The sequence below is a fragment of the Panicum virgatum genome, chromosome 7N (genome assembly GCF_016808335.1).
Source record: "Panicum virgatum strain AP13 chromosome 7N, P.virgatum_v5, whole genome shotgun sequence".
Lineage (NCBI taxonomy): Eukaryota > Viridiplantae > Streptophyta > Magnoliopsida > Poales > Poaceae > Panicum > Panicum virgatum.
This window is the reverse complement of record NC_053151.1, coordinates 41,718,529-41,730,192: the sequence shown is the minus strand read 5'-3', so window position 1 is coordinate 41,730,192 and position 11,664 is coordinate 41,718,529. Positions and strand designations below refer to the sequence as shown.

General features: G+C 43.4%; 2 protein-coding genes across 6 annotated transcripts; both read left to right on the top strand.

Annotated features, from left to right (window-relative positions):
• Positions 1-1,834: 1,834 nt before the first annotated feature.
• Positions 1,835-5,187, top strand: LOC120682230 (E3 ubiquitin-protein ligase At1g63170-like). 2 transcript variants are annotated; one of them, XR_005678305.1, is made up of 6 exons: positions 1,835-2,444; positions 3,274-3,393; positions 3,486-3,618; positions 3,719-3,883; positions 4,379-4,678; positions 5,042-5,187. XR_005678305.1 is itself a non-coding variant. In XM_039964045.1 (5 exons), the coding sequence occupies exons 1-5, from the start codon at positions 1,900-1,902 to the stop codon at positions 4,553-4,555; spliced, it is 1,140 nt and encodes a 379-aa protein (XP_039819979.1). In that variant the 5' UTR covers positions 1,835-1,899; the 3' UTR covers positions 4,556-4,789. The 2 variants fall into 2 exon arrangements, 1 of the variants encoding a protein (XP_039819979.1); XM_039964045.1 differs by lacking the exon at positions 5,042-5,187 and having other exon boundaries at positions 4,379-4,789.
• A 1,860-nt stretch (positions 5,188-7,047) lies between these two features.
• LOC120682231 (protein unc-13 homolog) lies at positions 7,048-9,646 on the top strand. 4 transcript variants are annotated; one of them, XM_039964049.1, is made up of 5 exons: positions 7,048-7,939; positions 8,193-8,256; positions 8,375-8,520; positions 9,313-9,483; positions 9,555-9,646. In XM_039964049.1, the coding sequence occupies exons 1-5, from the start codon at positions 7,900-7,902 to the stop codon at positions 9,566-9,568; spliced, it is 435 nt and encodes a 144-aa protein (XP_039819983.1). In that variant the 5' UTR covers positions 7,048-7,899; the 3' UTR covers positions 9,569-9,646. The 4 variants fall into 4 exon arrangements, with proteins under 4 accessions (XP_039819983.1, XP_039819980.1, XP_039819981.1 ...); XM_039964046.1 differs by having other exon boundaries at positions 7,052-7,992; XM_039964047.1 differs by lacking the exon at positions 9,313-9,483 and having other exon boundaries at positions 7,052-7,992; positions 8,375-8,527.
• The last annotated feature ends 2,018 nt before the right edge of the window (positions 9,647-11,664 follow it).

Below are 11,664 nucleotides of genomic sequence, written 5' to 3'. Positions count from 1 at the left end.
TCGGCGTGATCTCCGCAAGACTAAGGACGATGCCTAGGACGACTGTCACGTCCGGCGCCATACCCCACAGTGTACTTCTCACAGTGCTCGACCACTGCACCCCCGCGATTCGGGGAAAAGACAACAACTTTTATGACCTCTTGTGCATGTACACCGTCCCTCCTTGTGTCTATAAAAGGAGGAGGCGGGCGTTCCCTTAGGGGGGTCGGCCCATTCGGTAGAACACAACGCTTCGCACTACTAGCAGAGCACACACGCTCCTCAGAACCCCGATTTTGGCACCTGCCTCAAACAACTCCTTCTCTAGCAGAGACTTGGGAGCTTCCCCCCCTCTCTCGCCTCGCCTGTACCCCCTACTACAGGCACCCCCGGTGCAAGATAGTACAGTGCTCTTGCACACCCCTTTGCTGGACGTACGGCCCCACGGCCGGAACCAGGATAAACCCGTGCGTTACTGTATTGCCTTTTGCATCAACATCTGGGACGAGGAACACACAGCATCATCACTGGTTGGGTCCGGACCGCCGGGTCAGGGCACCGACACTTTCGTAAATAATATGGTTATAATTGATTACCCACATTTACTCCATCAGTTCTTGACAAACGCTTTTCAAAATTATTATGAAAGATGATTAACATTATGAACCTCCTCAGTTCCTAGACTGTTAGAATTCTTGGAGCAACAAAAATAACAAAAGTGCATAGCAATAATAAAGGACACGATTTGTAGAAAACTGAATGCTAGAATAGAACGAGAAATTTTCCTAAACGAAAGGATATATTATATTTATACAGTAAATATAATACAACATGCTCTCGTAGGGTACTCTAACACGTTTTGACATTGCCATCCCGATATAGCAAAATCAACAAACAAGACCGTAAGAGAGCAGCCACATCGTGCATCTGACAAACAATCGATGCTTGATTTCTCATTTTAACTGCAACGTGCAAATCTTGATGGTGGGACTGATCCACTTTCCTGATAAATGATCATAATTCTTCTTTCTGGCCAAGACATCGTATGAACGTTCAGTGCCCTTCGTCCTGCTATACTCGTCCGTCTACTGCAAAATCATTTCGTATTCATGTCATGTCGATGCATGTGGAGTTGCTAGGATTTTTGTTTCAAGCATTGATAATGTACAAACCGAAGCTTTATTAATTGTTTTATTTTTTCTAGACACATTAATTTTACTATATGCTCAAATATAATATATATCTAAATAGATAATAACATTGTACATCTAGAAAAACAAAAACTACTATAATATAATAATTTGGGACGGAGGGCGTCGTTTTTTCGTATGGCTTGCTGCTCTAAAATGATCCAACTCGGATATCCTCTCGCAGTCTCGCTCGGTAGCCAGCGGCCGCCGCAACATGCCGACATCGGCCTTGTTTGGTTTGGTAAGAAAAGTAGCGCGAGTGAATAGTAAATAATTTTGACCACTAATTTTAGTGTCAAACAAAATCAGTTTATAAAACCAACTTCAGAATCCCGCGCTAGTGATCCTGAATAATCTAACAAGGTCTTTGACTGTAGCAAATCATCGATTAATTACTGTCATTAGATTCGTCGCGAAAAGTTACACTCGTCCCTAAAAAGATTTTTCAAATAGACTTCATTTAGTGCTTTATGAATGCGAGATTTTTTTTCGGAAAGTGTGCGTGCTAGAAAACTAGCACAACCAAACAAAGCCATCACATCACCAGTTACTCGCAAGCTGCAGCTGATCCAACCCACATCGCCCCCTCGGTCAGGGGCACATTGAGGGAAAGGAAAAGAAAAGGAAAGAAAAGAAATTGAGAAAAAGACTCCAGAATCCCCAAATCCGTCCCCATTCCCTTCCCCTGGAACAAGCACTTCTCCTCCTGATCTCCCACGGGTTCCCCTCGATGGCGACGCCCCGCTCCCCAAGCCCCCGCGCCGACGCGCCCCTCGACTCGGCGCCGCTTCTGGGCGGCGCCACCGGCGGCGGGAGCCGGCGCCGAGGCGGCGCGCTCCGGCGGCCCTCCCTCCGCGGCGCGGCGCGGCTGCTACGCCGGGGCGGGCGGCGGGCGATGCGGGAGCCGTCGGTGCTGGTGCGGGAGGCCGCGGCGGAGCACCTTGAGGAGCGGCAGGCGGACTGGGCCTACTCCCGCCCCGTCGTGGCGCTCGACCTGCTCTGGAACCTCGCCTTCATCACCGTCGCCGCGGTCGTGCTGGTGCTCAGCCGGGACGAGGACTCGCCCATGCCGCTCCGGACCTGGGTCGCCGGCTACGCCCTCCAGTGCGTCGTCCACATGGTCTGCGTCGCGATAGAGTACCGGATGCGCCACGGCCCGCGCGGTGGAGGCCCAGCGCCCGCCGACGAGGAAAGGGGCAGCGATGGATCGTCCTCGTCCAGCGACGAGGATGACAGGGAGCTTGATCGCCGTGGTCGCCGCACCGATTACGCCAGGTAATTCGATGGATCTGCTAGGAAGAAATTTATATTGTTGCTTATGCACAGTACATGTGCTGTAATCTCCATGTAGCGTGTTATTGTTGTCCTATTAAGTGGACCGATACATGTGTGTGGTAGTGTTGTTTCTAGTGGAAATGATCAGTTTGCTTATCTTAGATTAGATTTGCTGAAGGGAGCAAACTGGAGAATTACATTGAAGCTTAGTTTTATGTGCCTAGAATGTTCACCAGTCTTCTCTATTAGTTTGGGTTATATCACAGTGTGACCAGCTGTTTCTCCTTCGTATGACGGTATGATTAGAAGGCCTTTATACTAGTACACTATGTCTAGATGACATCAATACTCTGTTAAGTAGATTTTTGAAACCGTAATGAGTAGCTAAAGAGTCAAGGCAAGGATACTGGGTCCTATAGAGGCCAAGTAAACCGTGACAGCAGCCCCAAATGCTTGATGTATAAATCACATTTTTTTCAATCATGTGGAGTTGGTTGCTCTTTTTTTTTTAATACCGTGCAATCTCAACATACCTATTCACTTCTTTAACCCAGGCGATCAAAATAGTAAAAGTTTCTCTAGTTATGATTCACGAATATATATTCAAGAAGACATGCTTCTCATGCTTGCGTATATTAATAGGATGCTTCTCATGATTAAGGTCTTTTGTCGACATACTATGAATTTTGCTTATATTAATACACACTATCATGACAAGCATGTTTTCTTGACCTCTTAAGCACAGAAATCACAGCAGTTGTAGTTGCAGATATGTAATAATTCCAGTGTTTCTTTAAGCTGATGATTCATTATTGGTTTCATCTGACAGTATTGCAAAGCACTTGGAGTCTGCTAATACGATGTTCTCCTTCATATGGTGGATAATTGGATTTTACTGGATATCTGCTGGAGGTGAAGAGGTTATCCGGGATGCACCTCAACTTTACTGGTACCTGTGTTTCTTAGTTTAACAACTTTTTGATTTCATACTCATCACATTTTTTGTAAGTTAAACATGTTTCTGTATGACTTACTTTGCAGGCTTTGCATAGTCTTTCTGGCATTTGATGTGTTCTTTGTTGTATTCTGTGTTGCTCTGGCTTGTATCATTGGTATTGCTGTTTGTTGTTGCCTCCCTTGCATCATAGCAATTCTCTATGCAGTATCTGATCAGGTATGGCTTTTCAAGTGTCATGAAATATTAGATATAACATGTGAAAGTTGACATAGCATTCTTGTTTAGATAACCATTTACACCATCTCACTGAATACAGGAAGGGGCATCTGAAGATGATATTCGTCAAATCCCAAGGTACAAATTTCGGCGGACTGATGAGCCTGAAAAGCAAGATGTTGACCCCATGGGGCCTTTTGGTGGAATAATGACAGAGTGTGGCACAAATCAACCTATTGAGAAAGTGCTTGCAGCTGAAGATGCAGTGAGTTCTAATGCTTGGATTTTTTTTGTTTTTTTTAGGGGGGGGGGGCATCATTACATTTACATAACTTTAGCCTCAATGATGCTTGAGTTGCTAATTGAACATCTTTTGAAGTTTGAACTACAGCTTTCCCAAACTTAATTCATTCATAGTGACTGATATGTGTTGCTCGTTGAGTAGAATGGTGCATACCCATGATTACATGCCTTTGCTTAGTTTACATGTCTTCATTGAACATTCCTGCATCACAAAGATTCCAAGTATCTACCATTTATTTGTTGTGCTGATATATGTTTTCTGAAATGCCGTGGTAACATTATGACTGTTCCACCATACTATATTTTATGCGATCTCGTTAAATTCGTTTTTGTTTTAAATGAACTATTGCAGTAGCGCTGCCAAACAATGTTAGCTGAAAGATGCACACATCATTTTGTTATGTATTATGCACATAATTGATGTTCTATGAAATCTTTTCTTATTTGATCTGTGCAGGAGTGTTGTATCTGCCTTTCGGCATATGACGACGGTGCAGAGCTGCGCGAACTCCCTTGTGGGCACCATTTCCACTGCACATGCATCGATAAGTGGCTGCACATCAATGCAACATGCCCCCTGTGCAAGTACAACATTCGGAAAAGCAGCAGTAGCAGTGGAAGTGAAGAAGTATGAATGTCCGCCCCTTGACAATTCCAATCCGTTTCGACTTTGTGCCTGTGCCGTTGCTAATATGACTCCAGGTTGTGTCCGGTGTAAATTTTTGTATCCAAATGTGCTGATAGAGTCAATCAATTATGGCCCTGTTTAGTTCCCCGTAAACGCAAAAAAGCCGTAAACGCAAAATTTTGCGAAGGAATCTTGCTAATTTGAAGTACTAAATGAAGTTTATTTACAAAACTTTTTTCATGGATGGGCTGTAAATCGCGAGACGATTCTAATGAGCCTACTTAATCTATGATTTGCAACAGTGATGCTACAGTAACCATCCGCTAATTATTGATTAATCATGGATTAATTAGCATCATTAGATTCGTCTCGCGATTTACAACTCATCTGTGCAAAAAGTTTTGCAAATAGACTTCATTTAGTACTTCAAATTATCTAGATTTCTTTGAATTTTTTGCGTTTACACCCCCATCGGATCTAAACAGGGCCTATTGTACTAAAGTTACTCAAAGTGCTGTCCATATGTCGCATAAGTTAATAAATAGTTGGGTGTGCACCTGTACTTACAGTCGGGAATATATGTTGGTAGGACCGTTACTTCTATCCTATGAGTGATCGAGGCTTCTTCCTGCTTGTTAGTATCAGGTAGCTGGCAATTTTTCTTGCATGGTTTCTGTTGAGAAAGTATTCCCACCTTGGCCATCAAGGTAGCTGATGAAAGGACCATGTATGATCAATATTCGTGTCTGTTGAGTAGTAAAAGTGTGCTGTACCGTTGTCCTACAAGAGATGCGCAAAGTGTTTTCTGTTTCTCCAGCATCATAATGTTCCGTAGAAGTCAATCAACTAAGGGCCTGATTGGTTCTCTTCCCTGATGAGCCAGGATCGCACCAGAGCCAGGCCGGTGGGAGCCAAGCCCAGCACATGCAACAAGTCAGTGGTTGGTTGGGCGGGCCAGTGCAGCCAGGCCACAGCGAGATGTTGTTTGGTTGCAGATTTGCACACACAGGCTTCCACTTTTACTGTCTGCGCACGCCCCCCGAGCATGCGTGCTCGCATCACCAGAGCCAGGCTCTGGAGAAATGAGTGATTTCTGGGTATCACGGAGCCTGGCTCCAGGTACCTCTTTGCATCCCGCGAGACAGGCCCCATCGCTGGAGCAGCCAACCAATCAGCTGGAGCTTGCATCGGGTGAGCCTGGTTCGGCGCCCACGCAGCCAACCAAACACACCCTAAGGAACCGACGCATTTCAGTTAGCTAGGCTTAGGGTGCTAACCATGAGAAATGCGCTATTAAAATTATATAAACATTTTAACCCAAAAATGAGCATCTGTGCTATCCCTTGAGAAAATGAGCTAATAAAATTATATAGATAGATTTAACCAAAATATGAATTATGTTCATACAAAGTTCAAATTTGAATAAAAACTAGTGCATAAAACAACATATAAATAGTTCTGGGTTGTACTGTTTATATTTGGTTTTATAACCTTTTACCATCACATGTAGATTTCTCATGCATGTGCAATTTATTAGTTAAAAAATCCATACAAATTTGATCCATTTCTGGCGTGGTAGCAGTAGCACGGTATCGCTTCAAGCATCCAACTTCTCACGAGGTGGGCATCGTCGGTGGATCTCACGGCAGGAGGTGGAACTTCACTCCAGTAGATATTTTTCGATTTACTTTTCCATTTTTCGAGGTCATTCTAGGGCAGGCACTGATTTGATTGGTCGGTTTTTGAATAAAGGCAGCAGTAAAATATTTGAAACTCCAGAATGTAGCCGTTTCGGAATCTGTCGTGCCAAGGACCACGGTTGTCGGCGATCCAGGCATCCAGAACTACAGCTTTCAATGCCCAAATGCGCCAGAGACGATTCAAATCCAGGGTTAAAAAAACCGGCCGGAACCGGTCCGGTTACCGCGGTTACCGGTCTAACCGGCCCGGACCGGTTCCGGTTCCGGCCGGTTTCAAACCGGGCCAAATTCAAATTTTAAATTTGAATTCCAAAAAATAGAAAAATTTCAAAAAATTCTTAAAAATACTTTAAATTACGACGAATCTAATGGTGTCAAATTTTTTCAAATATTCGTTCATTTAGTATACTTTGCGAGTATTTGAAGTTAAACAAAAAAACGTGCATACAAAAGTATACAAATACAATGCAAAAATAATACAAAAGAGGGTTGGAGGGTTCATTTAGGCTAAAATATATTATACAAACATTCATTTAGTATACTTTGCGGGCATTTGAATTTAAACTAAAAAAGAAAAAATTTTGAATTTAACCTAAACCGACCGGTAACCGGTCAAACCGGACCGGTAAACCGGTCTAACCGGACGGTTAGCCGTTCGAAACCGGTATAATTGTGGGTTTTAAATTCAAATTTGAGTTTGACCGGTTTTTACCGGTAACCGGTCAAACCGGACCGGTTAACCGGAACCGGTGGCCGGCGGTTCGGTGGAATCGGTCGGATAAAAAAACCTTGTTCCTATGAAGATAACATGTTTTGGAGCGGTAGGGAGGACTGGGGGCTAAACATTGTTGGATATTTAGCGTTTTCCCCTAAATCTCGAATTATGAAATCCAGTAACTGATCAACTGTTTCCTAGTTATTATGCAATTGAAATGAAATGTAATTGCTGCAGTAGGGACATGAGGCATCTTGACTGGGAATGTTATTCACGTCCACAGAAGTTGAGAAGTCATTACAATAAGGGCAGCACAGCTGTTAGCTCTTATCTTAAATATGCCAATATGCATGAGCCATTCCTCAACTGTAAGGAGCATGATTCTCTAGCATTTTTTTAATCTGAGATGACTAGTCCTTGATCTTAAGAGCTACCAAGATTTTTGCCAGATTTCAGCATTACAATGTAATAAGGTTGTCAGACTGTCGCTCATTTTTACCTAGTAAATGCTTGAATCTCCTCCTTACTGTTTCTCAAGTCCTTTTGTTCTTTGGATTCTAAAACTCCACTGTTACAGACTTACAGTGAAGATCATGAATTTGATTGAGTGTTCCATTCCTCCTTCGTATATTGACCAACAATCGAGTGCTTATATTGTTACATGTATTTTATGTGGAGCATTATCACAAGTATAGGGGTATTATCCAAACAAATTTTCTGTTCTGTAATTGTTGTCAATTTTGCATTCAACAGATTGGTTCGCCGTCAGGGAACTCTTATTTTTTTTCTTTCGAGACCACAACCATCTGATTCTCCTCCAAAGGAGGCAGCACCTAGCATTGGGCCCCAAGCACCACCTCCACAGGAGAACTCAACTTCAGCAGGACAATCAAGAGATTTTTTCAGAGATGCTATTAATACCTTAGGAATAGGCTATGTCAAGAAAGATGATAATTCGGCAAATATTCCTCCTCAGCAAGTAAAGAAAGTGGATATTCTTTCCCTAGGTTTGCCTAGGTTAAGCACAGGTAGAAAGTTGTACATGCTTCATTCGTAATGGGCTCGCATCGTCTATGGATATGGTTACCCAGAATCATAGATATAGGAATATAGGATAACATATAAATTGCTTTCATGTTTTATATTCTGTTTTACAAAGTGCGTATGGATAACCTAATTTGTTTTCTAGATCTGATCCTTTTTTTTACCCCTTTTTTAACTCATCAAGAACTGTCTGATGATGACATAAGAGAAACAGCTTATGAGGTGCTTCTCGCTTCTCTATTTTTCAGGTAATTTCAGCAAAATGTGTCTTCTTGGTTATTTGCATTAATTACATGGTGTGTCTTCATATTTGAAGTATATGTTTACACTTCTAACTCAGCTTCCGTAATAATAAATTACTAACAGTGGAAAAGTGCACTTCTCTGAAGAGAAAAGGGAAAAGAAGCGCAAATTCTTGAAGGGTCTGAGAACAAAGACAGAAGGATCAAATTCATCACCTCAGGTGGAAGATGGCTATGCCCACATTCTTGATTTGATCCGAGTACAAATGGAGTCAAGGTCTTATTCACAAATCGTTCACTTTTCCTTAGTTTAACAGAAAAAATAGGTTTTCCGTATTACTCTCTGCTTTTCTAAAAATAGATGGCGATTATAGCATACCTTGACAAGATTATTCTATTGCATGCTAGACTCTTCCAAATAGCGGTGCTAGGCAAAGCAGCACCGCCTTGCCTAGCACCTAGGCATTCTGTGCACAGAGTGGTGTAGGAATTGATCTATGTACGAAAATGAGGCAAATCAGATATGTAGGAAGATGAATTATGGTCATGGAACTCATGGGTGCATGATAATGTTGAATTTATTGGTGTATGCCATATTCCCTTTATTTAATAAAACATTACACCAACTGAGCGGAAAAAGTACATCCTCCTAGAAACACCTAGGCTAGGCGCCTGATCACATGCCTAGTGCATAGCGCTTTTTGAAACATTTTGCTTGATTTTAGAGTTATTGGCCCCCTCTCATTTCATTTTTGTTGTTGCTGAGTACCAGAGTGTATTATGATCCTAGGAAACAAAGTTCTTAGCTAAGATCAGAGGAGCCTTTCTACTTGAATTTTAGTCAGCCCCTTTAAAAAAAACCATTTTCTTTGCAGCCCTGGAGACTATGTCTAGATTTTCACATAGTATTCCTTAGACAAATGGTTCTCTCCTTTCTAAGATTAGAAGTTTTTTGCGTCTGTTTTATTCATTGATCATTTTGGGTTTTACTTGCTGAGTAATATATCTTCATTACAAGGCTAGGAAATAGTGTAGTGAGGACTCATTAGGGAAAATTGTTCCAGATTTCAGAATCTATGGACGCATTGACTAAACGAGCTTTAAGACATATTAATTTGAAGATGGTGAAAGGACAGCTTGATGTGCCTCGTATATCATTACAACTCTTAAGTTCTGTTGGCAAACTTGATTTTCCAACCGAAAGACTGTGTGTGCAATGGCAAAAAAAGACAGGCAAGCACCTTTGATTATTTGTATCTACAGTATGCATCTGTCTTACTATTGTCTCTGATTGTGCTATCCAGGCAAATGTTCTTGAAGAATTACTTCTATTCTCAACATCCCTTGAGTATGATATGAGTGAAACATTGCGGATTGTTCTCTCTAAGCTAAAAGAATTCCTCAAAGTCACTGAAGTAGTCCACTTCATTGTTCTCTTCTGAACAACAATTAGGCAAGAGTGAGTACACTTATGGTTGGTACTCAGCAAGTGGGGTGAAGATGCAAAGCCATCAAGGAAAGGCTAAGGTTTATTGCAGTTAGCATTTTAGTTGGTCAAATTTTATTAGCAGCACCTAATTATTAGGTATAAGTTTATACCAACCCACTTAAACATAAAGATCATAAAAGAGTCCAAATTACATAACCAAAAACCACGATTTAATTATTCTTCAAGTTCAATTATCATGTGAGGGTCCAAGCCGCTCATGACCGCGAGCACGGCTGATATATCAGTTTTACACTCTGCAGAGATTGTACACTTTACCCACAATTCGTGTCCCCCTGTGTCGCCCGGGTTTGCAAGGCCCTTCAACACTTCCTTTGGTGAGTGGCGAGGGGTCCACTATGAGGTCTTTACAAAGATTCCCAAGTGACAACCCGCTAAGATTTCAAGTCAAAGCAGAGCATAACCCTCCCTAATGGTCAGCTCCTTAGCAAAGGCCGCTACCCCAAGAGGACCGGGCTATACCCCATCGATGCTTCCCCTCTTGCCCTTTCGGTAAGACTGTCACAAGCTAGAGTTTCCAATTAATCAGTCAAGACTAGAGCCATGTGGTATTGTGGTTGTACTTTTTCTTGGGTGGTTCTCTATGTTCCAATTAAACAATATGATCTTGTAATTAAAACAAGTATAACAACATAAATAAAGTCATGTTTAAAATTTCAAAGATTATAACCATAACCATCCCAAGATAAAGCATATAAGCAATTCTACCCAACAAAATTATTATAACGGGTGATCCAAGGCTTTGGGTAAAAAGACTAGGTAATGTCCTTAGTGGCTATCCCATCAAGTTTATGCAACACAACAGTAAAGTAAAGTGAATTAACATGATATTACTGGGATAAAATAGAGTATGCAGAGGGGGAAGGCCACTTGCCTTCCTCGCCAAATTGCTGTTGCTCTTCCTCGTTCACTTGCTCTTGATCTTCCTCGTACGGCACGTCGTCTACACGATCACACAAGCAAAAACAAGCACAAAATAAGAAACAGTACAAAAACAGTAGAAACAGGACTGAATAAGCTGAAAAAGATGTAGAGCATGATGCAAGGATCGCGTGAGCGCGGGAATCGCTAAAATCGGAGTTAAAACGAAAAAGATATGGCCAAAACAAGATTACAGGGACTTATTTGCAAGAAACCAGGGGCTAGATCATAATTAAATATATAAACAGAGGGGTTAGAGTGTAAAACAAGGCTCCGGGGATGGCGGGTTCAAAATTACAAGAACTCAGGGGCTGAAACGGAAGAAACAGGGCCTTCTTGGAATTATTTTTGAACTGAATAGGATTGCGGGTTGATTACACGAAAACTCAGGGGCCCTTTAGCAAAAAGGACGGGGCCGGCTCGAGTTGACCGGTATTGACAGGGTCTTGGGCGGATCTGACCCGTCGGATCGTGACGATCCGACGGCGCGGAAGGGGTTGGGGCGGCTCGGCTCGGCGCAGATGGCTCGGCTGGCGGCGCTGGGCGGCTCGGGCGGAGCCGGCGGTGAGGTCTGCGGCGGCGGGCGGTGGCGCAGCGCCGGAGTTCACCGAATTTGGTGCTCCGGTGCTCGATTCGCCGCGCAGAAGGGCCGGGGAGGTAAAGGAGGCATCGGCGAGATCGAGGGAGGGGTCGAGGCGTTGAAACGGTGGTCGAAGAGGGCCGCTCGGTGGCGAGCAGAGGAGGCTGCGGCGGAGCTCGTCGGCGTAGTGGATTCCGGCCGTCCGGGGTGCGACTTCGCAAGGGGAGAGGTTGGGGAGGTCTAGCGGGCGACGGTGAGGACGAAGAAAGGGCCCTCGTGGCGGTGCAGAGGCCGGAGAGGACCCTCGGCGGCGAGGTATGGCCGATGGGTTCCGGCGAGCCATTGACGGCACAGAGAGGCGGGAACTCGGGGGAAGAAGGGCTGGCGGCGGTACTCACCGCACAGC

Excerpts from the sequence above, each read along its gene's own strand:
- LOC120682230 (XM_039964045.1), top strand. The coding sequence starts at position 1,900 with ATGGCGACGCCCCGCTCCCCAAGCCCCCGCGCCGACGCGCCCCTCGAC. Across the intron at positions 2,445-3,273 it reads CGCCGCACCGATTACGCCAG|TATTGCAAAGCACTTGGAGT; the intron begins GTAATTCGATGG and ends TTCATCTGACAG. Across the intron at positions 3,884-4,378 it reads TGCTTGCAGCTGAAGATGCA|GAGTGTTGTATCTGCCTTTC; the intron begins GTGAGTTCTAAT and ends TGATCTGTGCAG.
- LOC120682231 (XM_039964046.1), top strand. The coding sequence starts at position 7,626 with ATGTATTTTATGTGGAGCATTATCACAAGTATAGGGGTATTATCCAAA. Across the intron at positions 8,257-8,374 it reads CTCGCTTCTCTATTTTTCAG|TGGAAAAGTGCACTTCTCTG; the intron begins GTAATTTCAGCA and ends AATTACTAACAG. Across the intron at positions 8,521-9,312 it reads TTTGATCCGAGTACAAATGG|AGATTTCAGAATCTATGGAC; the intron begins AGTCAAGGTCTT and ends GAAAATTGTTCC.